A 25,779-nucleotide genomic window follows, 5' to 3' on the forward strand; every position below is an offset into this window, starting at 1 on the left:
CTTACTGGATTCTGGGCTGCAACAGATGATCACAGGAAGTTCTTTACATTACCAAGAAAAACTACTATGTTTTAACTGAAATCTGACTAATAAGACTGGTTACGGCAGATCCATAGATGAATCAATCACAGGAAAAATGCTGGCTTAGGGACTTCTTCATGTGAGGGAAAGATTATGCAAACTCAAGGAGTTCTCTTAATTAATTATATTTACATAACAAAACAGAAGAATGACGAGTTATAGGGCAGTCAATAATATGGTCCTGCTAAATGAATGAATCCTACACAGGAGAACTATTCTACGCCGATAATGTCTTCATAACAGGAACATTGCAGGGCGGTAGACCAAGGGGTGGCATAAGGCCACTACACATGGGATAGAGCCGAGATTTGGTTCCACAGCCAAAGCCGATCTGCAACGAGGTGCAAGACGGTTACTTGCAAAAGGGTTAACGCGCTCAAAGGGAACGGAGGGACCGCACAGATGGTGCCAAACAGCTCAGTTCAAAACACTAATTGTACAATTACGTTAACACTTAGCACTTCAACACAAATTTACTGAAAGTAATCTCACAATGATATAGAAAATAAATCAGACAGAGAAATAACAGATTGTGACTGACTAAAGAAACCTTATTCTGGTACATTACTTCGTCAGGATGACAGTGTCCTCTTTCAATAAGGCGTCGGCAGTGGAGGGAGGAAGTTGAAGGGATGCCACTTACAAAAGTGGACTGGTTCGATCCTCGGCGTTGAACACATGGAGGGAGTACAAGGGATAGGCAAGAAAAGTGAGGACAACTGTCCTCTGTGAAGTTCTGAGTGCTTCTCTCTCGAATGCTGTGTCATGGCCCATACATAACATGTGGAAATTATGCCTGGTCATCATTGTAGATGGCGTTGAAGTCGGTGCCACGTTCGCTATAGGGTCACACACATGGGGTCCTTCCCTGGTGTCATGGTGGCTGGTGCATGTTCTCGAACTAGGGGCTGGGCACTTTCTCTTTTGGCTCCTGCTTTGCCAGTTGTCCGCCACCGGCAAGGATTTGCATCTTCGAAGGCTGCACCTAGAAATAAGGATCTTAGGCAGTCATTCTGAACAGAGGAGGTATTAAAGTCTTACCCATGTAGGGAAAGATGGAGAAAATTGGTGAAGGGGCGAATGAAACCCACGGCTCTTTTATTTAAAATGAGTAAAATGAGTTTTATTCTTTTAATTAAACTCTTACGTCATTATTATAAAAAACTGATGAGGTTGCTTGGGAAGAAGGTTCCTTCGTTGCACCTCCCCAGCCAAGTTAGCATTCACACCCTAGATCAGGTGAGAATGATTACCAGCAAGCAAACTCACTTAAAGGCTTTAATTTATCTCTCTCTCACTTCCCTTTGGTGCCCTAGGTTCTAACTTGAATTTCTGCATAGCAGTTAATTTCAAGAGGCAAAACATCAATTGTGACATCTACATTTAACGCAGAATAAATACTTGCTGCTAGAAATGACATATTCTATCATTAAATTCGTATTACGTTAAAGCAGAGTATGATGAATGTCAATCAAAGTACATTCACAAATGTAAGAGTACAGTTAAAATAATGAATTAGTACTAGGTTAACTCTAAAGATACTTCATGCATTCTTAATAATAACACAAGTACAAGTTTTGTATACGTGCAGTTAGTCTGCCTTGAAGAGGCATCACAATACAGTAAGTGTGAGCTTAGTTAGGTGTTGCCACGATACTTGAGAGTGATGGCTCAGTGCCATTCGGACACTATAAACACAAGTTTGCAAGTCTGGGACTCGAGATTTATTACAAAAAAAGTAACAGAGGGTAGATGATGGATTCAAAGTAATTAATGATTGTTACAAAAAGATGATGATTAAATATGCCGAAATTATGTTCCTTAGTCTATGGAAAAACGGCTAGGTTCATTCTTTAGCCCAAAAAGGATGCAAGGTGGTCAGAGGACGCAACTCCTCTGGCAGTATCATCTGCAAACATCTATGATAATGGCACTATGCCAAGTTGGCACTCATAAGGTAATACCTAATGGCTATGGCATATATTATTGTAAAATGTATCATTCTTTAATAGGCATGAAAGGGAAGTCATAGGACTTATAAATTTGGAATATCTGTTAATTGCACTCTGCATTGGCAGAGTGGGAAATAAGTAAAATGGGAGCCATGGTAAAGTGTACAATAAATGTGAGTAATAATCAAAATAATGTAAAGGAAAATGTTAGAGGAAAAGACTGTATTGCAAAGTTATAAGGGAAATAAGTAAGTGAAGAACCCTGACATCCTCTTCTGGACAGAGGTGCCAAAGTCTTCGTAGGATAAAGGGATGGCACTGTGCCAGGAGAGCTCAGCGGCTCTCTTTAGGCTACCTGGAGTTATCGACACCCGTGATTTTTCTGCCTTGGGCCCCTTTTAGGTGGATGGTTTTCCTTGGTAGGGGAACCGGTTGGACCAAACCCGAAGCAGGGGCATTTGTTACAGACTCTAGCCCAAGTTGTCACAGTTCCGTGAGTGCATCGGCCTGTGGAGATATGGCAGAATCCTTACCCACAATCATGTCTGTGGAAGACTGGGAAAGAGAGGAAGAGGTCGATGTTGGTGTGAGAGGCTCGCAAGTTACAATGACCAGCTCAGGCACGGGTTGCAAGGCTGCACCTTTGGGTGAGCTTCCGCTGTGGTCGGAAGAATCTGTCTCTCTTACTGGCACTGGTAGCGGAGCCAAGCTGGGAGAAGAGAGGGGACCCAGACAGGGATCTCTTGAATGGAGATCAGGGACGTGCTCTGGCACTGGCACTAAGGCAGGTGCAGGCACTGGTATTGTATTGGGAATTTGCTCGCCGGTCGGGACGGACGGAGCTTGGCACTGCTCAGGGCAACCAGGTGACACTGGCAGAGATGGTGACTCATGTTTGGGATCTCCTGGAGGGAGATCTATTTGGTGCCCTGGCACTAGCACTGGGGCAGGGCCTGGCACAGGACTGGACTTTGAAATTTGCTCAGATGGAGGTGGCCACTACACAGTGTCCTCAGGTGGCACTGGCAGTGGGATGAATGCAGGCATTTGAGGTTTACTCATGTCTAATGAAGGGTTTGAGGGGTCTGGGCCCCGAGATTGCTGTAATTTAGATGGGACCTCTAAATCTTGTCCCAGGAGGATGTCATAACCTCCAGGAATGTATCTGGCTACTGCGAGTATCATTTTGAAGTGACTGATACCTTCACTTGTGACGAGTTTATGTCTGTTAATGCTAGCTCCACAGGAACTTTGTCTTCCCTTATAAGGGACATTTGCATGTCAGAGTCATCAAATGCCTTGGCATGGCTGGTAGGGTATCTACCTCGGGGAGGTGCCACATGTGTGGGACCCTGGGCTGGAGGCCCTAAGGTTTTTCAGGATAGGAGTTCTGTAAGAAAAATTTGACTAAAAATAAAATCTCAATATGAAAAAGAGACCAACTCGAAGAATAACGAAGAACCCTGTAAACTAAAGTGTATATGGAATTTAGCTTAAAGTTCTTAAAACATGAACTATAGAAGTTGTTAGCAAGTCCAGTGTATGTTTTTTTCTATACACAGATGTAGTAAATTCACCATTGTCTCTGCTTACATTGATATCTAAAAAAGGTAAAGAGTTGTTGCTTTCTTTTTCCGTGGTAAAGTTTATATTTTGATGTTGCTTATTTACCATGGAAAAAGAAAGCAACAAATCTTTACCATTTTTCTTATAGAACTCCTATCCTGAAAATTTGGTTTTTAAAGTCATTAACAGACTACTGTCACAACACTTCTCTAATCCGTCACCCTCTTATAATGTCTTAAAGAAAAATATATGTGCAACAATCCCGTTTATTTTTGACAACAAGTTTTCAGCCAAACTTAAACAAATAATTGAACAGGAATTTGGCTGCCTTAAGATACAATTTATCCCAATCAATCCACTCAAGATCGGTGTATTCTTTGGCTACAAGGACAAACTTCAGGCCTTCATGAGATCTAACGTTATTTATAAATTCAAGTGCCCAGGATGTCCCGGTATCTATGTTGGATCTTGCCGTAGGTTACTGCAGGTGAGATATTGTAGCCATGTGGGATACAGTTTTAGAACGGGTCAGAAACTGAGTAAACCAGAATTTTCTAATATAAAGAACCATGCCTCCATATGTAAAATCGAAATAAATAAAAAAGATTTCTCTATTATTGGTGGAACAAGCCATAGTGATTACCTAACCGCCCTTGAGTCCTTATACATCAAACGGCTCGTTCCGTCTTTGAACTCTAACGTTTCCGCTTCTCCTCTTTATCTAGCATAACTGAAGTCGTAGGGTGGGGGGGTCAGGTCTTGGTCATTCGTTCTTCTCCTTCTCCTTTGAAGGGTTTGTTCAGCACTGGTTTCTTTTTACTGTATACGTTTCAAGTTTTATTAATTTTAATTTTTGTAAATAATTTGTTTCCTTTTAACTTTATCTTTTAAAATAGTTTTTTGTAAATTTTAACGAATTTTGTTATATTTGCAGATTGAAGATGCACATAGTACATGTGCGAAACGTCTCGTTTAAATAAATTATGACCTTTTTTGATGTGTTTTGTGGACCCCGCTGTATGCCTTTATATATATATATATATATATATATATATATATATATATATATATATATATATATATATATATATATATATATACGAGTATATATATATTACTAACAGGACCTCATTGAAACTGGATAGTATCTAGTGGAGTTATTTATTAAAAAAGATTACAAGCTTTCCAGGACGAACAGTCGTCATTGTAAAGTATCCGTGATTCCACGGATACCTGACAATGGCTCGGTGCACCGAGTCATTGATATCCTTTGGCTTATTTACATTTTATTTCCATTTGTTTTATATTGGTCTCATTATTTCTGCCTTGCTTTCGAAAGAGTAGCTAATGGAAAGTTTCTTTTCCAGTTCAATTTGGTAGTGACTGCCGTCGCCTCACAGAGAGCAGGTTACAGATACAGTTTTTAACAAGGTTATTTTGGCAAGAAATTGAACATATATTTGCATTCATTCATGCTCCCTTTTGCATTGCGTTTTCTTCTTTTGAGTTCGTATTTTTATGCAAACCATTTTTAGTCATTTGAATGAGTTGCTTGTTACTTCTACAAACCTTTTAAGAGAATTTGTACTGCTGCTTATTTTTCGTTATGGTCTTCAGTATAACTGAACAAAAGGTTCTCAAGATTATGACGCTAGAAAAAGCTTATATCCTACAGAAACTGCAAATAAGTCATTGAAAAATCGAGTTCCTCAAATTGTATTACTGTGAAAAGGTTCCCAGGGAACGAAGTCGTATCAAAATTGAACAAGTGGCCCATATGAGCAGTAGCCTATACTCTCTTCGGGTTTGTAAGAACCTGGTGCATGATTGATTAGTTAACTATTACCAGGCTTTCTCTCTCTCTCTCTCTCTCTCTCTCTCTCTCTCTCTCTCTCTCTCACTACAAATCAAAAGTCTTTGCACTCTTAGCATGGGCAAATTGTAAAGCAATCAGACAAATGTTTTTCAAATCAGAAGAGATATATATATATGTATATACCAGGTTCTTACAAATCATAAGTCTTTATATATATCTTATATATATATAATATATATATAATATATATATATAGATATATATATATATGTGTGTGTGATCAAAGGAATTAAGAATGTTATGGTCTCTAATACTTTTATCAAAGCAAATCATATATATATATATATATATATATATATATATATATATATATATGTGTGTGTGTGTGTGTGTGTGTGTGTGTGTGTGTGTGTGTGTGTATGTGTATGCGAATTAAGAATGTTCTGGCCTCTAATACTTTTATCAAAGGAATTCAGATATATATATATATATATATATATATATATATATATATATATATATATATATATATATATATATATATATAATGTATGTGTGTGTGTATGCGTATGCGAATTGAGAATGTTATGCCACTGTTAAAGTTTACAAATATCAAAGTAGAAAAATAAAACGATCACCATAGACTTCCGTTTGCTTTGACCAAGTCCGACGAACTAACAAGGAAGTAGCGAATGACATTCTACCCTTTGCATGATTTGCACAAAAGCGAAGACTCAAAAGTAATGGCTGGCCTTCCTTCTTGCAGCAATTTCAGCGCTGACGCTGATCCAATTTCTGCTGCCAGTGAGAGAGAAGAAGAGGCTCTTGGTCGGATGCTGCTGCCTGCTGCTGACCATCTTGGAGGTCATCCACTTGGGGTCATCTATCCCGCGGCTGTCCACTTCGACCCCAATCATAGGTTCGGATTAGACAGTTGCTTGTTCAGGTCGAGTTCTTTGTTACATACAGTAGTGTCAGAGTAGAATACTATGCAGCTTCATTTATCAGTTTTTTCTTTTATTTCTTTTGATTAGAAAGGGAAACAGGTCGAATTCCTACCACCTTTGGAAGATTAAATAATTGGCCCACCACAACAGTTCATAGAAGACCATTCTTTTTAAGCAGACAGAATTAGAAACGGAACATTGATGCGCATGAGAAAATACGTTCTCGATAACTTCATGTAAGACGCTTTCAGAGATATAGAAAATGGGACATGGCGATTTTCACTCGATCTGTGTTTTCTTTGACAAAAATAGTTGAGTTTTATACTCATGAAAAATAAAGTGAATCACTCAACTTTGCTCACACAGGAATAAGTACTATGAAAGTTTTAGAATTAAATCGGTAGCTAAAAGAAGACGGAATATTCTTGTTTTTACTCCGGGATGACAAAGCGGAAGGAGGATCTAAAGATAAATGACTGTAGTTATTGTAGCCCATAGTGTAAGTGCAATTGTTCTGAAACTTTTGGACAATTATTAGCAATCTTGACTTGCGCAACCAAACAGAAATACATAAACATTGTTTGAGGTGCCATTTAGACTTTAAAAATCGTTTTCAAAGGATTTAAAGAAACGAAACTTACTTTAAAATGTGAAAATGTCCTTATACCTCCTCACTGCAGCTTACCAGCAAACATAGGAGCGTAGTCCCCCTTATATTTTACGAGTGATCAGATCTGCCAATGCGGTTATTCTCGGTGGCACCTCGCCAGAGGCATGTTTGGCTCGACAAGGAATATTGTGAGACGCAGAGATTGACACTTGATGAATGAGAATGAAAGCCAGACATTTATCGTCTGAAGCATATCGAATGTTGCACCGTATTTAAGGAGGAACTGTAAGTAACAGACAGGCAGACAAACAGAAAATGTATGTGCGTGATTTGGTAGACTTTGTTTATGCAGCGTGTGGTAGATAGCTCTAAGAACGATCCAAAGCAGATCATAACACAATCCATCTTTTCATTTTCCAGTAAAGTTTTATGGCCAGACGTTCATTGTAGTGACAGTCAGTGTGGCTGTGACTGCTCTCATTCTCCGACTGACCGATACTGAGCATCCCGCAGCTTCAACGCCCCCGCCAAATCTTCTCAAGACCATTCTCATGGGACCTCTCTCCTCTCTCCTCTTCCTCCACCACTATACTGAAAAGGTTGGTAACAGTGTACATACATACATACATAGCCTACATACATATATATATATATATATATATATATATATATATATATATATATATATATATATATATATATAACATCATACTGAAAAGGTTGGTAACAGTACTGTATACATGTATGCATACATGCGACATATATGTATATATGTATATATATACACACACATACATACATATATTTATAAGCGAATCCCACATTTGTGCCCAGGCGATGCGTTAATAAACGTGAAAGAGCTTGGTATTGAACTTCTGCCTGTCATTTTCCTGTTGAATTTGCTTATACACTGAAGTCACGTGCATCTACTGAGATTTTTAAAGCATACATACATACATATATATATATATATATATATATATATATATATATATATATATACTGAATAGGTATATAACATATACTGAATAGGTTGGTAACATACATACATACATACATACATACTTATAGAGTATATATATATATATATATATATATATATATATATATATATATATATATATATATATATATATATATATATATTCATTTTCCCTTTTCAAGGGATGGCACCAGAACTCTCAGCCTTCCAGTTTCTCAATAAGTCTTCAGAATGGGGTTGCTAGCCCATGCCTTTTCTCTGGAACTTAGCAGGTACAAGCACTCATTGAGAGCTGGACGGTTGGTGGGTGGTAGGCTTAGGAATGATCCACAGATCTAGCAAATGTAAAGAAAATGCTGCACTATGCTACTGTGACCTGTCTTAATTTCCATGATCAGAATAATAATGTGAACCACATCTTCAGGGTAATCTGTTGTTCCACCGTATGGAGTTTGCTTGAAAGACCTCGGCTAAAGATCTGGCAACCCTTTGTTACATCTTTTGTCTTGGTCAAATACTCTGTTTATATTTGTATGTCAAGTTGTTATCTCCATGATGGAAGTTTTACACACATAAGCACATGCACATGTATGCTTACTCACACACATTTATACTCTATGATATATATATATATATATATATATATATATATATATATATATATATATATATATATAAACATATATATATATATATATATATATATATATGTATATATATATATATATATATATATATATATATATATATGTATATATATATATTTATTTATTTATTTATTTATTTATATTGTCACAATGTGTTCCAGGTACCTAGTTATTACACAACTAATCACAGAATTAAAAATTTATCACACTTCAGCCAGATACCTAAACTCTCATAACAATAAAAATTACAAATGATTACTCCAAAGGTAACAGTGATCCCTTAAAAAGTTTATTAATCACATGAAAAATCAAACTAAGTTTATCAAAACCAGTGTGAGGTATCAACAATTAAACAAGAAATATACTAGAGCAAAAGGGCATCACTCCATCAAACAACTTTAACTGTTTCCCTTGTCTTAATTCACTTCAGCAAAACTAAAGGAACAAACATGTTTATCACTTTGCCTTATGCACACAAACAATCCTATTCACTGGTGGTCAGTAAATGAAACACTTTTTTTTTATTTCAAATACAAAAATTTATTTTTAAATTCAGAATTTATAATTAGAATTCAAAATCTGAAGAAATTTACTATTACTTGAAAACAACACAAAATTTAATTAATTTTTGAGTTAAATTATTAAACTAAACTAAACCACAAAAACTTTAATTTATCAAGAAATTAAATTAAACAATCAAAATTTAAACTATTAAGAATTACACAAGATTTGAAAAGAAAATCTTAGTAAATGAAAATTAAATCAAGTATGCAATGTTAAATTATATAAAAATATTTAAAATGCTAAGTAAGTAAATGTTAAATCATCAATATATAAAATGTGAAAAATCAAGAGATTGCAAACACAATACACACAAAAATACACAAAAGATTTACCAATAATAATTTCACTAAGGCAAAAATTCTCTCAATATACCTTATTATACCGTGGTAATAATAAGTAAAATTCACTTTACCTTACACAAGCTTGTGAAAACTTTTGTAAAATCTACTCAAAATGTAGCTGCCTGAGATTCACAAAACACTTTTTTGTTAGGCGCCATTACACACTTTTCCTGCATTCAGATCTCAAAAGCTAAGACTAATACCAGTGACTACACAAATATTTTACATTAATAATTTCTCTCTTTTGCAGAGAGAGAGAGAGAGAGAGAGAGAGAGAGAGAGAGAGAGAGAGAGAGAGAACCACATGAAGGGTCTCTGAAAACAGAATGAGCAAACTTTTAGATTCCAGTTATAAGCAAAAACCCTTGTAGAATTACGTCATTACCTGAGCAAAACATGTTGGGGCCAAAACTAATGCACTAGAACAACTCGTGATCAGAGCAGTGCAATTTTACAAAACATGACGAAGAACCAAAGTTGGTTTTCAGATTTGTACATGAAACATTGTGAAATCATTCGTCATTTTTCAAATGAGACAAAAACCAAAGTTGGTTTTTGTTCCCTTGAAACATTGCAAAGTCATTATCTTTTCGATGACATCTTAATGAAAACACAACATACTCAAATGCCATTACAGAACACATGTTGCTGGGTGACTAAATGCACGATCACAGCTACGACATTTTAATTCTAAATTATGCTGTTAAGTTATCTAACTCACTAACTCTTTTGAGATCTGTCAGGTACACTACATATGATATTTCAATTAATTATTACGGACTACACAGAACAAATTATAACTAAAATAGTAAACATTTCAAAATCATGGAATGCAAAATATTACAAGGTCAATATATGAAATTCCTCCCCCCAGAAATTAGTTATTCTGGGTTTGAAATCAACAATTCACTATGGATTAAATAATCTGCAATTACATTGTTCCTTCCAAAAATGTTCTCCATTTTTAAACAATAGGATTACAAAAATCAGTTCAGGGGATTACTACGGCTCAGAAATTCAGACAATTGGTTTGATAAAACACCAGCCATGCCCAAAAATCCTTCTTGAACACTTTATATAAAATCTTCAGATGTTCCTCCCATGTATTAGAATAAATGACAATGTCATCATATAAACCCCTACTCCTTCTATGGATTTAGCAGTTGATCCATCACATCCTGGAACAATTAGCAACCATTAAAGTTCATTCCTCTGTCATTCAACTTCTGGTGTTCCAAACTTGGAGAAAAATTTCACCATCTTCTCAGCAATTTCTTTGCACTTATACTTCTTACAGGAATCGCCTCAGGATACCTTGTCAATGGACACATTAATGTTAACAGATAATCATTTCCTTTCTTTGAAGAGGAAGCAGCCCAGCCACATCTATAATCACCTTGCTAAAGGGTTCTCCTCTAACTTCTATGGGTTGTAGGGGGGCTTTCTGAATGGCTTCATTCAGTTCCCAGCTATCTGGCAGGTGTGACATAAGAATGAACCTGCTAACTTCACTGTGAAGTCCAGGCCAGAAAAAATACTTAGTATAATCTTCTCTATGGTCTTCCTGATTCCCATATGTACAGATTCATGTGCTATTCTACCATTTGCTTCCCCAATGGATATGGAAACAGAATTTGATGATATTCACTCCATTCAGCATTTCCTGGTATATCTGCAGGTCGATGCTTCTTCATTACCAATCCTTTCTTTAGATAATAACAGGTAGTTTGTTGCATCTCTTCTTGATCAACAACTCTGAAGAACAAATCAACTAACATTGTATCCTTCTTCTGTAGTTCCATTAGCCTCTCTCTAGTCACTTGACCAACTTCAGGGGCTGAACTCTCAATATCTGCTAACTCTTTCACTACTATCATCAGGAACACTCTGACTACTCTGAGTCTCTTCAAGAACAACAGGATCCTCATCTTCTTTCTCTTTATTACTAACACTATGGGGAAGGGCACTTTCCTGGAACAGCTAGGGGTGCTCAAAGATCCTGCACTTGATCCTTCTTGTACAGGTAAATCCTCAGTTCCTTCACGACCAGACGTAGTTCACTTTTGCCTGGTAGTTACCAACTTGGAAACAGGTGGGGTTTTTCTTTCTAAATCTACCATTGGACTAATCCTCAACGGTTTGTCTGTCACTATAGGACAAAGAACAAATGGTGCACCACCAACTTCATTACCCAGTAAAACATGCACACCTTCAACAGCTAGTGATTCCTTTACAGCAAAATCAACATTCCCTGTCACCAATTCACACGACAGGTGCAAGCGGCATATAGGAGTTACCTCTTCTCCTCCTATACCCTTCAAAATAATTGAACCTCCTGCAAGTTTCTTCTCCAGCTGTGGGTGAGCAATGAACTACCACACTATGGTTACTTATGAATCACATAATACCTTGACTGGTACCTGCATACTCCTCCTTGAGTTGCCAGCATTTCTTTCATAGATATATGGCTTAAAAACACTTCCAAGCTGCTCAGCCACTCACTTTGAGGTTACATTTCCACTTTATAAACACTCAGCAATTGTTTAGTCTAAAATTTAAGACCAACTGTCTCAGTCTTCCAAACAACTGAAAAGAAAGGTTACTGTTTGTTTCACCTGGTTACTTAATTTTAACCACTTGACCAACTGGCTTTGACTGCTGTTGTGTCTGTATAAATGAAAAAATCTCGTTTATTTTTGTAAGTGTCATCCCCTTTCTACACTTGAAGCACTACAACATTAGTCTTCTTTATCTGTCTTGAGAAACTGGATGGTAAGGATTTGACATTCGATTTTTGAGGGGCATTAACTGGCTTTGTACTGGCATTGCCACTAGAGGGATTCCCAGTTGTAATGTTCCTGAAATTTGGATGAGGCCTAAAACCTATGTTGTGGGAAGGAAGGACATTAAATTCCTTTTACTATAAATTATGTTATAAATTACTCAATGGAGCAGCTTTGTCAAATTTCTTAACTCTCTCTCTCTTAAATAGGAACTTATGTGTTCAGGAACTCCTCTAAGATATTGCATCTAGGACTACCAACTCCTCAAGTTCTTCCATAGATCTAACTAAAGCAGCCTCCAACCATCGTTTAAAACATCTTCTTACTTTGTAGGCATAATCCAAGAAAGTCATTTCATGGTTTCTCAAAGATCTGAATTTTTCATTGTAATATTCAGGGATCATCTGATAAACTTGTAGCACATTATGTTTGAGGTGCCTTGCACACTGTGCCAATAATGACCATTTATCTTCTGGCCATCTGTTATTACCAATGAAGCCACTTTTTCAAAGTGTATAAAAAACTCATCTGGATCTTCTTCTGTAAACTTTGGAATTAACTAGAGGATGATAAGAGCACAGTTACTACATCCAATAGAGGAGGGTCTGACATTACATTGGATTAGGGTTAGACAGACCTACAGGTAATGTGGACGAGGTTTTATTAACTCCATCTCCCTTTCATGTAAACTTTTTCTCTTTTTTTTCGCCCTGAACCTTTTCTTTTCTCCCTTTCTTCTCTTGCTCTTTCTCTTTCTTCTTCTGCTGCGACTTTTTCTTCTTCTCATTTTCTTTCTGGTTCTCCTTTCTCTCTGTTTTCTCTTGTCTTTCTGCCAGTGCATTTTCAACTTAATCCTGACTTTCTTCTTCAGCTGTGTGCCTAAGCTCTACCTCTGCATCACTTTCTCTTTCTTTTGCCTTGCTTATTTATGGGTTCTGCCTCAGCTGCATTCAACAATTCTTGTGCCTCTCCTAACTCTTCATCTATTTTACCAGAGTCCATCAGCGGTGCCAGGATTGCAATACATCTGATTTGTGCCTTAATCATACCACTAGACGCATTACCCTGGCATGCCACTGCTAAAGCAGTCCACTGTGCCTTCAGGTTGGATTCAGATAACTCTTGGATGGAAGGAGGATAAAAACTTCTGCACATTGAACAGCCATTTGCTAAGTTACTCAACTAAATAATTGCAATCTGTAAAAACAATTATGTGGTTACTCTCCTATCAAAAGCTATCCCCAAGTATGGACCATAAACCAGGGTAATATTTTGTTTTGTTCAGGTGGGTCTGGGGACCAAATTATATATTGTCATGATGGGCGCCAGTCTTGACTATTAGCACAACTAATCACAGCCGAGGAAAAATTTACCTGTGGACTTCAGCCAGATACCTCGTGATTTCTCATGGGGAATAAAAATTAGGAATGAGTAGCCTCCAAAGGTAACAGTGAAGATTAAAATTTTATTTAATCTTGTGAAAAACAAACTAAGTTTATCAAAACCAGTGTGAGTATCAACGATTAAACAAGAAATATACTAGAGCAAAAGGGCATCACTCCATCAAACAACTTTAACTGTTTCCCTGGTGAGGAATTCACGCAGCAAAACTAAAGGAACAAAACATGTTTATCACTTTGCCTCGTGGACACAAATAATCCTATTCACTGGTGGTTATTAAATGAAACGTTTTTTTTGGCGGCAAATACAAAAATTTATTTTTAAATTCAGAATTTATAATTAGAATTCACAATCTGAAGAAATTTACTATTACTTGAAAACAACACAAAGGTTTAATTAATTCTTGAGTTACATTATTAAACAAAACTAAATCACAAAAACTTTAATTTATCAAGAAATTAAATTAAACAAGCCGGTTTAAACTATTAAGAATTACGGCAAGATTTCAAAGAAAATGCTTTAGTAAATGAAAATTAAATCAAGTAGGGGCAATGTTGAATTATCAAAAATGATTTAAAATGCTAAGCAAATGTTAAGTCCCCATGGATATATTAAGGGTGGAAAATCAAGATATTGCAAACACAACACTCACACAAAAATACACAAAAGATTTACCAATAATAATTTCACTAAGGCAAAAGGGGTCTCGCAGGAATATATCTTATTATACCATGGTAATACCTCGGGGTAAAATTCATTTTATTTTACACAAGCTTGCCATTTTTTGCAAAATCCGCTCGAAATGCAGCTGCTTTGAGATACACAAAAACACTTTTTGTTAGGCTGCTTCTCTACACACTTTTCCTACATTCAGATCTCAAAAGCTAAGACTAATACCAGTGACCACACAAATATTTTATGTTAATAATTCCTCTCTTTGCTGAAATAGAGAGTGGAGAGAACGAGGGAGAGAGAGAGAGAGTGAGAAGAGAGAGAGAGAGAGAGAGTAGAGAGAGAGGACTCCAGGAATGGTCTCTGAAAGCCAGAATGAGCAAACTTTTAGATTCCATTTATGAAAGCAAAAACCTGGCTGAAGGGCACTCATTCCCGAGCAAAACATGTTGGCGTGCCAAAACTAATGCACTGGAGCTCATGATCAGAGCAATCTCAATCTCCAAAACATGATGTAATCTTTCTCTCTCCCTCTCCTGCATTTACGTTCTCACTCCTATACGTTGCTCTTGGCAGAAAATCTTTCTGGGACAAAGCTCTTAACAAAATCTCAACACGATCAAAGTAGATGGCAACTCTTTATCTCTCTCTCTCATTTCAAAACAAGACAAAGAACCAAAGATGTCTTCAGGGCAGTTCATGAAACATTCTCTTCATTTGTCGTTTTCTCTCTCTCTCCCACAAAAGCTCGTCCGACTCTTGAACCCATTCCCTAACTTGTTAATGTGTTATCTTTCGTGATGACATCTGAATCAAAACACAACATCGTTTTGTTGGGCTCTGGTATTTAAGTTATCTTAAAATAATGGTTAACGTCGTTTGAGATCTGACACTACACTACATTACAATATTTCAGGACAATTATTATCTAATAAGAACAGTTGATTTAAGAATAGTATACTTTTATCAAAAATCATGGAATGCTGTACATATTACAAGGCAGTATCATGAATTTATATGTGTGTGTGAAACTTTATTTGTCACGCTCGGATTGTCGGCAGTGTGTGAAATAGTTGCTCTATGAACTGGTAGTGATCAGTGGCTTTAAAGATGTGTGAACTGATTAAAACATCTTGTAAAAAGGAAATTTTGGGTTCAACATCTGCATAAGATGATTTCCACTTTGGTTGACCTTAACCTGCAGAAGTATTTAGAGGTCTGCTGAGGACTTCTTTTCCAAAATATGACTTTGCTTTCAGCTAAGGCTAAAATAAATTTCTCTAACCTGAAAAACTAGTTCTCCTTTCTGCTTAAACGACAGGGGAGGGGGTTGGGGGAGAATGTTAGCGTTTGCCTCTGATTCACTCTCTCTCTCCTTTGCCATAATCACTTTGAGCTCCCAACATTTCTGAAAAATGTTTGCTGAGAAATGAATGGAAATTACGTAATCCTGGTCAGGTCAAGTATTCTGGAAATATTTTCAATTAACAGATTACGGACACCTCTGAGAAAATCATAACCAATGAGTTTTTAAGCATAACTAAATATACAAACTTCAGTCAAGTCTTAATAAACTATTATTTCATAAAAAATAAACTTAAGTACAAAATCAACTTACATCAATATAAAATCTCTCGGACATCAAGGTAAATGAAAGAAGTTCTCTATTTCTCGAAACTGCAACACAAATGGTTCTAAATATTAGTTGAAATGAATAATCTCAGTAATTGTTGCGAATTTTTTCACACTATACAGTACATACATACATATATATATATATTATATATATATATATATATATATATATATATATATAATAGGATAGTTAGCACTGGGGATTTCCTAACTACCTAACCGGAAGGCATGTCATAGAATTTTATTCAGTTATTGTTACATGTTTCAGTCTTATCACCTTCAAAGTATTCTCCATTTGAAGCAATTCACTAGGAACAGTGTTTTCCACTGATTGAAAGCAAGGTTTTGCTAAGAACTCTTGTACTTATGGAATTTAATGACTGTGTGCTAGTTTTCTTCAAAAGGTTCTTCAACGTCTGCAAAACGGTACCCAGTTTGAGGCTTTGCTTCATTCTGGGAACAAAAAGAAGTCACAGGAGCAAGATGCAATGAATAGCAACACTGGGGAACTGGTCATGCAACTCGGGCAAAGTGGAGATCTATGGCTTCATCGCGACAATGCACCAGGAACACTGCCTTGAGTGTGAGACAGTTTCTGACCAAGAATGGCATGACAGGTAGCAACCATTTCACCCGATCTTGCTGATTCTGACTTCTTTTGTTCCAGGAAAATGAAGAAAGGAAAACAAAGGAAATTTCATATTCAGACGTTGAAGAGCTCTTGTTCTGAAGAAAATATTGAGTCATTAAAAGGCAAATTTACAAGAGTTCCATAATTCTTTCAACAGTGGAAACAGGAATGCAAGTGATTAGTGCATTGCTTCAAATGGAGAATAAAAAACTTTCAGACAAGGTGATAAGAGGGTAAACATGTAACAATAACTGAATAACGCCAGTAATGAAAATATGACAGAATAATGAATTACTTTTGAGTGCCAAGGGACTGTGATGTGTGTGTGTGTGTGTGTGTGTGTGTGTACTATAATAACAGGACCTCATTTAAACAGGATTGGGGCGCTCAAGCAGTAAATATTTATTCACTAAAAGGTATATGGAGCTTTCCAGGACTTTCTGTCCTCGTCGTCTGGTAGCCATAAATATCTCCACTCTCCACTGGATGACCATTCTGTTTACATGAGGTCCTGTTATTAATTCTGGCAATGTACTGAACAACTGTGCTGGTGATCACCCCAAGTTATGACTCAATGTTGGTGTAGGTACAGGTGCTGGCGGCATAGGTATGGGATGCGAGCTGGTACTACTTTTTGTTATTGTTGTTTGATGTGATGTAGTAATACAGCGTAAGCAAGGAAGACCTCGTCAGTCAGTACTCTGTAGAACGCAATTTTGGTATGTTGTTCTAATGTTAGCCTGCGCTTTTGTTGTTAGCATATGGTGCTTTGTATCTTTTTGCCCTTTATCATGGCTCCCAAGGGTAAGGTTGAGTCTTCTGATGGCAGTGCCGAAGAAAAAGGAAGCCACCACGATTGAAGTGAGATTAGACATAGCGAAGCATTCACAAAAGGGAGAAACTGCCACCAACATCAGTTGTTTGCTTGGGCCTAGTCAGTCGATGGTCGTTACCATTATAAAGGATAAGGCATGTATCCTGAACATGTGAAAGGAGCTGCTCCTATGAAAGCAACATTATAACTAACTACACCATTCCCTGATCCGGTCCATGTCCCAGTTGAGGCTGAGGACAGCTTCATTTCTCATAAGTGGAGACTACTTACTACGCCCACAAGTGTTGCATCATTGGCATACTGAACAATCTTGTTTTCCAGGCCAACAACCATATCACTTGTATACACTAAAAATAACAGTGGACCAAGAACACTACCGTGTGGAACTCCAGACAAAATAGGTCTTGATTCACTAAAGATCCTGTCCACAGCAACCCGCTGCTGGCTACCTGTAAGGAAATCTTGAGGTAATCCTAAGACATACCCACCCACTCCAAGATTCCGAAGTTTATAATATAAAAAAGTGCCTTTGTGATTTACTAAATCGAAAGCAGCACTAAAATCTATTTGAATTACTCTGCACTCAAAACCCTCAACAAAGTTCCCTTGCAAATGGCATGTCAAGTCTAAAGGAGCATCGCGGGTACCTCACTGCTACCTATATGCATATTGACTATCAGCTAACAGTCCTTAGATTCCACATACTTACCATATATACTCGTGTAATGTGCGATCTCGCGTATCGTGCGACCCCAAATTTTCACCCATAAAAAATTATTTTATCTTGTATCTCGTGTAGGCTATCGTGCGAGTCCCCATTTTTAGAGCGTCAATTCGTAAGTTTGGTGGTTCGGCGTGCTAAGGGCTAACCTGAGTCATTTGGGTGTGTGCTGCTATTCAAATGGTTTTCTTTCAAAATTCCAAGAATTGACCTTAGAAAATCCCAAGATTAAAAAAAAAGAAAAAAAAACACGTTAATAAATTATTGTACATCTGCCAAGCCTTAGAGTCCCAAATAATCTCTCTCTCTCTCTCTCTCTCTCTCTCTCTCTCAGGAAAAGATACCGCTAATTTGAGTCTCTTTAACCATTGGTATTAACACATATAGCCTAAATGCACACTTTTTTGTGTGTGTGTGTTTGTTCATAATGTTTTAAAATGTGTAGTACAGGTAATACATCTTTGGAAGACAAAAAACAAACAAATTTTACACTCAAAGTAATGAGAAAGAATTCATTCTATTCTTCATGAAATAAATAAAATACATACACTATTAAAACCACATTCTGTATTCAGACATACGCACTTACGTCATCGCCAGCTTCACGTGAGGAAAACGTTTTTACTCAGAATACAGCTAAAACTTGATTGGTTGGCTGGTTGCCATGGTGAGCTGTTAGCCAATGACAGCCTTCTACCCATGTTCTATTTATAGACATAATTTCCATTCCCAAATTGTGTGTACGGCACTAAGTTTGAACGTTGCCAAAATCGTGATTATTTGATTAATAAAGGATTGTGTGCCTGTAGTAATATGAAAATACATTATACTGTACCCTTATTCACTATGGAGAAAAGATCGACAAGGAAATATACTGCTAAATTTAAGCTGCAAGTTGTAGATGAAACTGAGAAAACAATGTTCAAGCTGATAATGACTATAAATTATCGTGCATCAGCAACATAGATGAAAAAGTATTTTAATCAAAATTACTGGTCATGAAAGGATACATTTTACTGTTATTTTCACGTCGATAAAAGATAAATACGTAAAACTCGCATTATGATGAAAACAAGTGAAAATATTGAACGGAATATGTTAATTTTCTTAAACAAAAGACATGCCTCCAACATTAACGAAAAAAATGACAATTTAGTTCACAACGAGACGAACTTGACAACACTTCGTATACGAAATATAACCTTGTCTCATATAAATAAAGTACCTAGACATTCATTTACACTAACTAGAAGCAAGAAAATCGCTCTAAATTGAGTTAAATACGGCGAAATAAACTTACCGCGTAATCGCCTTCAGCTGATTTCCAAACGTTGATCGCTATGTTCGTATTTTAAAAATACAAGAATATGTGAGAATACATACAACATTATTGGATGCAGTGAAGTAAAGCATAACTTTTTAAAAGCCATGGAAAAGCTGCATACTGTATTCGTTGTTTTATTTTATAATACGATACTATTATGTGAATATTACATATGCTAATTTTATATCTCCTGTATGATGCGACCCCCTTAAAATTAGCTTCAAAATTAGGTCTTCAAAAGTCTCATGATACGCGAGCATACAGGGTATATAGTGGCTTAAAAATAACTTTTTCGGAAACTTTGGAGAGCACAGGGAAAATAGAGATTGGCTTGTAGTTGCTGCAGTCTGCAGATATGCCACCCTTTGGAACAGGCACTGTTTTGCTAAGCTCACACTCATCCGCAAAAATACTACGTCGACATAAAATTCTGTAGAATCTAGTAATCTTGGCAGACAACACCAGTTACACTCTAGAAACTTTTTCAAAAACAAAGGGAAGATATCATCAGGATCCTCTCTACCATAGCTATCAAGATTACCCAGAATTTTTTTACATCCCCAGAGCAAAATGCAAATTTTGTAAGAATAGGCTCAGGATGACATATATCAGGCAGAGGGACATCCTCAGCTGATTGCTCAGCTTCAAAAGCTCGATGACGCAGTTCAACCTTTTCCCTAGGGCCAGTAACCAATCTGCCATCATCTATTAGTAGTGGTGGAATGGAAGGCGAGCCTGCACAAAGATGCCAATTTGGTCCATCACAGGTGAGGCTGAGTAATTTCTTCAAGTTTCCTCTTCGAGGAATTATTGTACTGTAATTTCGATCGGGTATATAGTAAGTTTTATTCGCAGCACGGCGAGACTCACAAATATAGTTATTTTCATTTGAATAATTTCGCCTCCATGCGTTGAATTATTTGGTCTGTTTATCATGGCTGATCATTTGTCCTAAATTTGATAACCTTTCTAGACACATATCTTCTTAAAATAGCCACCAGCATTTCATTTAACTTCTTGGTATCAGGATCTAATATAGCATCTGAAGTATTAAGTGCCTGACAAGCTTCAATAATGCAATCCCATTTGGCTCTGGATTTTAGCCAGGCTGTTTTTCCAATGGTGGCATTAGGAATATACTGATTGACAGATATGTCCATCTCAATGGCACAATGATCAGCAATGCCTATCTATTCACAGACCTTGGACTTGACAATAGCTAGAACATCTCTGAATATGAGGTCTAATCTATTACCACAAATATGGGTGGGTTCCTCTATTAGCTGGACAAAATTGGAGGATACACAGAACTCAAGAGCAGACCGGCCATGTTGGCCTGTGGAATTTGAATTTAGCCACTCACTGTGCTTTGCATTACAGTCTCCACAAATAACGAATGAAGCTTTTGAATTATGTGACTGAGCTAGACTCGTGACTCATCTTTTTCATCAGAACCATTCTTGTCAAATTAATTAGTCTTTGACTTAGTGCTGAGTGTGTGCACGCATTTTAAATAACAAAGAATAAGTGGTTGTTCTGTTCCAATAAAAGACAGCATCCAAAAATCTGGTGAAATGGATTAGTGGAAAAAATGATGCACAATAAAAAGAAGCAAAAGACTAGAGTTAGAGGTACCCAGATGTCGTCCAAAAGTCAGCCTGAGCTAGGAAATTAATAGTTAGCTTGACCTGACCTGGTTAATAGATAGGGAGGAGATGGTCTCTGTTAGTTGGGCAGAGTCTAGGGTTCCACACAAGGAGTCTCTTAACCCCCCTCATCACTTCACTATACGGGCCAGACCCGTGTTGGCACAGAGCCAGTACTTTGCAGGGTTAATAGAGTACAGGGTTAGTCCGCTTCTGACCAAAATAAGGACAATCTCGCACATGTCGTCGTGTGGCTGCATTTGGTCGAGGTTAAGATAAAAATGATCATCAGTCAGTATTTGACTTTACCAGAGTGAAGAACAAGGAAGCGCTCTTAACCTGGATTAAGGCAGGCAGTCCTTTTAATCTCGACGACCCAACCAGTACTAAACTTCTAGAAACATCTCTTCCGAGAGAAGTCAAAAGAGAAAATATGTAAAAGTAATAAAATAGCCACTTTCATAATAAAGCTTTAAAAAGTTTTGCTTGCTTTCTCGTTTCTTTGTGTACTTTCATTATAGAGCTTAAAATTTAAAAAGAATTTTCTCATCCTTTTTTATGTTGAATGATGTGGGTTGATGGTGTTTGTTAAGACTGTCATAAAATATATATATATATATATATATATATATATATATATATATATATATATATATATATATATATATATATATATATATATATATATATATTTACAGATTGGGTCTCGTTGGAGGAATGCAAAGGGTCTTTATTTAGTTACTGCCTTAATGGCCAACAGAGAAGACCAACCTGTAACGAAATGAAGGGGAAAAATGGGTAACTTACCTTGATATTACCATTAGTTAATCAGGGATTGGAAGGTCGCCATGTGAAATGAGTATCTAGTTACGTTAAACTGAATTTATTTACTGAAAAAACAACCAAGGAGGCAATCTGAAAGGCTGATGATACAGCAAGTAAACTCAAATAATGAAAACTGCAAATTGGCAATGCGTAATAAATCTCTGCATATGACGAGCTGAATTCGTCTTAAGGATCAGGCTCTCTTGTGTGCAACGAAAAGGAGGAACAGGTTATTGCTCCCCAGACTGCGTACCAGGGAATTTGTGCGGTTATTGAGAATGGCAGTACTTTTAAGATGATTTGAGTTTGCAAGGCTGGGTCGACTGAGCAGACAGTAGCGAGGACTTTGGAAGAAAGTCCAGGATTAGCATGCTACACAAAGTTTCTCTCTCACTAAGCTAAAAAAAATGCACCATGGAGGAGTTGATTAATTAAATTTAATTAGCAGCCCGTGGTAACACTATGAAGGGAGTAACCTACTGCTGATCACTGAATTGAATTAAAATTAGTTTAGGGCAAGTCATGGGAGCAAATTTTTGGGCTGCTTTGTCTGTAGATTCTTAACAAAAGGGGGCTTGTTTAGGAGAATGGAAAGGTTGGAAAACTGAAAATAGAGAGAATTTTAAGAAGAAAAAGACTGGCAGGGGACTGCATCCTAGACATACCTTATCCTGTTCTGTGTGAGCTCTTTGCAAGACAGAATCTGGTAGCTGGCAATTGCGACTGCACCCACATAGAGAAAAAGGAGGGGGGCCACTTTCACATGTGCACTCTGGGCCAAGTTTTCTTTTCGTCTCTCGCTGCGGCATCTCCCAGCGTTGGTCTCCAACGTCTCGGGATGTTTGTGAGTTTGTATGAAGGCAGGTCACATCTGAAAGCAAATCCCACAGCCAGTAATAGGTTTACACAGAAAGAGGCCTTACGACTAAGTCCCTAAAGGTCAAACAAGTGGCCCCCTTTTGAAAGGCTTCCGCCTGTTATACCTAACGACTTTCCTAGTCCCCCAAAATCACGCTATAGCGGGGCGAAGGAGTGGTATTGTTCTCACCCCCTCTCAGGTGACATGAGGGGGGAGGCTTTCCCTAAGGCCAAACAGGGCGCTAACTTGCCTTCCCACCAATAAATCGAGCCTATCAGTTAACTGAGAAGTGTGTAAGGACTTGGGGTATGAGTGACATACTGGCTGGGTGTTTACTGGTTTATTGGTAGTTCCTTACTGAGATAAATGTACAGAATCTTCGATGTTATTGACGCGTGCGAGCGGTAATGTAGCGTCTACAGACAGACAGGTAAAACAGAGATAAAAGGTTCAGACATCTGTGTTTGTCGGCAGACAAACAGATGGCGATATCAAGAGACTTGATTAACATACAGTGATAAAACATACATCAGTGGAAAGGCCAGGAAATTCTACATATGGCCAATTGCTTGAGATTCAAGACAGATTAATGGATACAATGCAGTAGCATAATAAATGTGAAATGGAGAGACATTTGGTGTCTTCACAAACAGAAACACACATACAGTTTGATACAGAAGATTCGTTGGAACATTATGAGTACATGATTAGAATGCTTGCATGGCAATGCAAGTAGTGGTGATTTTACATACATTAAGACAACAATGCTTAGGGAGAACAGACGGAAATATTGTATGGTTGAAATCGCGTTCCTGTCGAGAAAGAAAACGAGACGCTCCTGTTTTGTCCTGTCGACTCCGATGATGACGATTTGAACACACGAACACATGTGTTTGGAAGAGACAGCGTCGGGGCTCTTACAAGTACTCTCCCCCCAAGACGTGTGTAACGTCTGATTGTTTGAAGAGACGGCGCCGGGGCGACGGGCTCTTACAATGTTCCCCCCACAAGCGAGGCATCGATGCGGAAATTGTCTTGGCAACAATTGTAGTTGGCTTGAAGGGCTTGGGTTAGGGGCGGGTAGGAGGCTGAAGGGCGGCAACGGCCAGCAGGAGCTCGAGGAGGACGGGAGCGAGTTGAAGGGTGACGTCGGATGATCCTTCGGTGGCTGGCTCGAGGGCTGAAGGATGACGGCGGCTGATCCTTGGTAGCCAGCTCGAGAGGGGCGGCAGCAGGCTGAAGGATGATGTGGCTGGTCCTTCGTTGGTCAGCTCGTCCAGTACGAGTGCGGGGGCGGTTTCAGGTTTCCTGGCGGAGGCATCCAGGACTCCGGCGGTGGAGTGGGTCATTTCGGAGGGTCGGACTTCTACTGAGCACTCAGGAACGGCGGGAAACAGCGAGGCGGCGAAGGGTCTATCAGCGCGTGGGTTGTCATCTTGGGTCGGCCGGGTCCTTCGGGTCACTCTGGGGTCACCAGTGTAAGGACTGGTGATGACGATTGACGAACACAAACACACACGTGTTTGGAAGAGACAACGTCGGGGCTCTTACAAGTGTTTTTGTTCAGAAATTGAATTATTATTTGGCTGGCTAAGAGGAGGAATGAAAATATTGTGAAATATATATATATATATATATATATATATATATATATATATATATATATATATATATATATATATATATATATATATATATATTTTTTTATGATATTACCTTGTAATATGTATAGTATTCCATGATTTTGATGTATTTACTATTCTAGCTATAATGTGCTCAGTATATAATGATAATAATTGTTGAAATATCATATGTGGTGTAATTTCAGATCTCAAAAGAGTTAGTGATTTAGATAACTTAACTGTGTAATTTAGAATTAATAATACGTTTTAATAATAATGTAGTATGTGATCGTGCATTTTGTCTCCCTGCAACATGTGTTCTGTACTTGTGATTTCGTATGTCGTGTTTTGATTCAGCTATCATCGCAAAAGATAACGCTTTAACAAGTGAGGGAATGGCAGTCGAGTCGTTTAAGATTTTGTCTCATACGAGAAAAAGACAAATGATTTCGCAATGTTTTAAGATTTAGTGTCATATGAGAAAAAGACAAATGATTTCGTAATGTTTCAAGTACTGTTCTGAAAACCAACTTTGGCTCTTCATCAGGTTTTGTAAGATTGCACTGCTCTGATCACGTATTGTTCTATTGCATTAGTTTTGGCCCCAAAACATTTTGCTTAAGAAGTGATGTCATCTGATTGTTTTGTTTCTAACTGGAATCTAAAAGTTTGCTCATTCTGATTTTAGAGACAATTCATGTGGTTCCCTCTCTCTCTCTCTTTTTCTTGCAAAGAGAGAAATTATTAACGTAAAATATTTGTGGTCACTGGTATTAGTCTTAACTTTTGAGATGTGAATGTAGGAAAAGTGTGTAACAGTGCCTAACAAAAAAGTGTATTTTGTGGATCTCAAGCAGCTGCATTTCAGGTAGTTTTGCAAAAGTTTTCACAAGCTTGTGTAAGGTAAAGTGAATTTTTCTTATTATTACCATGGTAAAATAAGGTATATTAAGAAATTTTTGCCGTAGTGAAATTATTGTTTTAAATGTTTTGTGTATTTCTGTGTGTTCTTGTGTTTGCAACCTTTTAATTTTTCACATTTTATATATTGGTGATGTAACATTTATTTACTTAGAATTTTAAATATTTCTTGATAATTTAACATTGCATACTTGATTTAAGTTTCATTTACTAAGATTTTCTTTTCAAATGTTGAGTAATTCTTGATAGTTTAAATTTTGCTTGATTAATTCAACTCTTCAGATTGTGAATTCTAATTATAAATTTTGAATTTAGAAATAAATTTTTGTATTTAAAATTCAAAAAAAAGTGTTTAATTTTTTGACTACCAGTTAATAAGATTGTGTGCATAAGACAAA

At 37.2% G+C, this 25,779-nt stretch overlaps 1 protein-coding gene across 3 annotated transcripts in view; it reads left to right on the top strand.

Moving 5' to 3' along the window:
- Window positions 1-25,779, top strand: part of LOC136836330 (neuronal acetylcholine receptor subunit alpha-6-like) — a 118,436-nt gene that overhangs the window by 64,914 nt on the left and 27,743 nt on the right. For all 3 annotated transcript variants that reach the window (XM_067100498.1, XM_067100499.1, XM_067100500.1), the window contains 2 exons: window positions 6,182-6,334; window positions 7,393-7,571. In XM_067100498.1, the coding sequence (XP_066956599.1) occupies window positions 6,182-6,334; window positions 7,393-7,571 (332 nt within the window). The remainder of the gene's footprint in view (window positions 1-6,181; window positions 6,335-7,392; window positions 7,572-25,779) is intronic.

The sequence above is a fragment of the Macrobrachium rosenbergii genome, chromosome 56, assembly GCF_040412425.1.
Source record: "Macrobrachium rosenbergii isolate ZJJX-2024 chromosome 56, ASM4041242v1, whole genome shotgun sequence".
In the NCBI taxonomy this organism is placed as follows: domain Eukaryota; kingdom Metazoa; phylum Arthropoda; class Malacostraca; order Decapoda; family Palaemonidae; genus Macrobrachium; species Macrobrachium rosenbergii.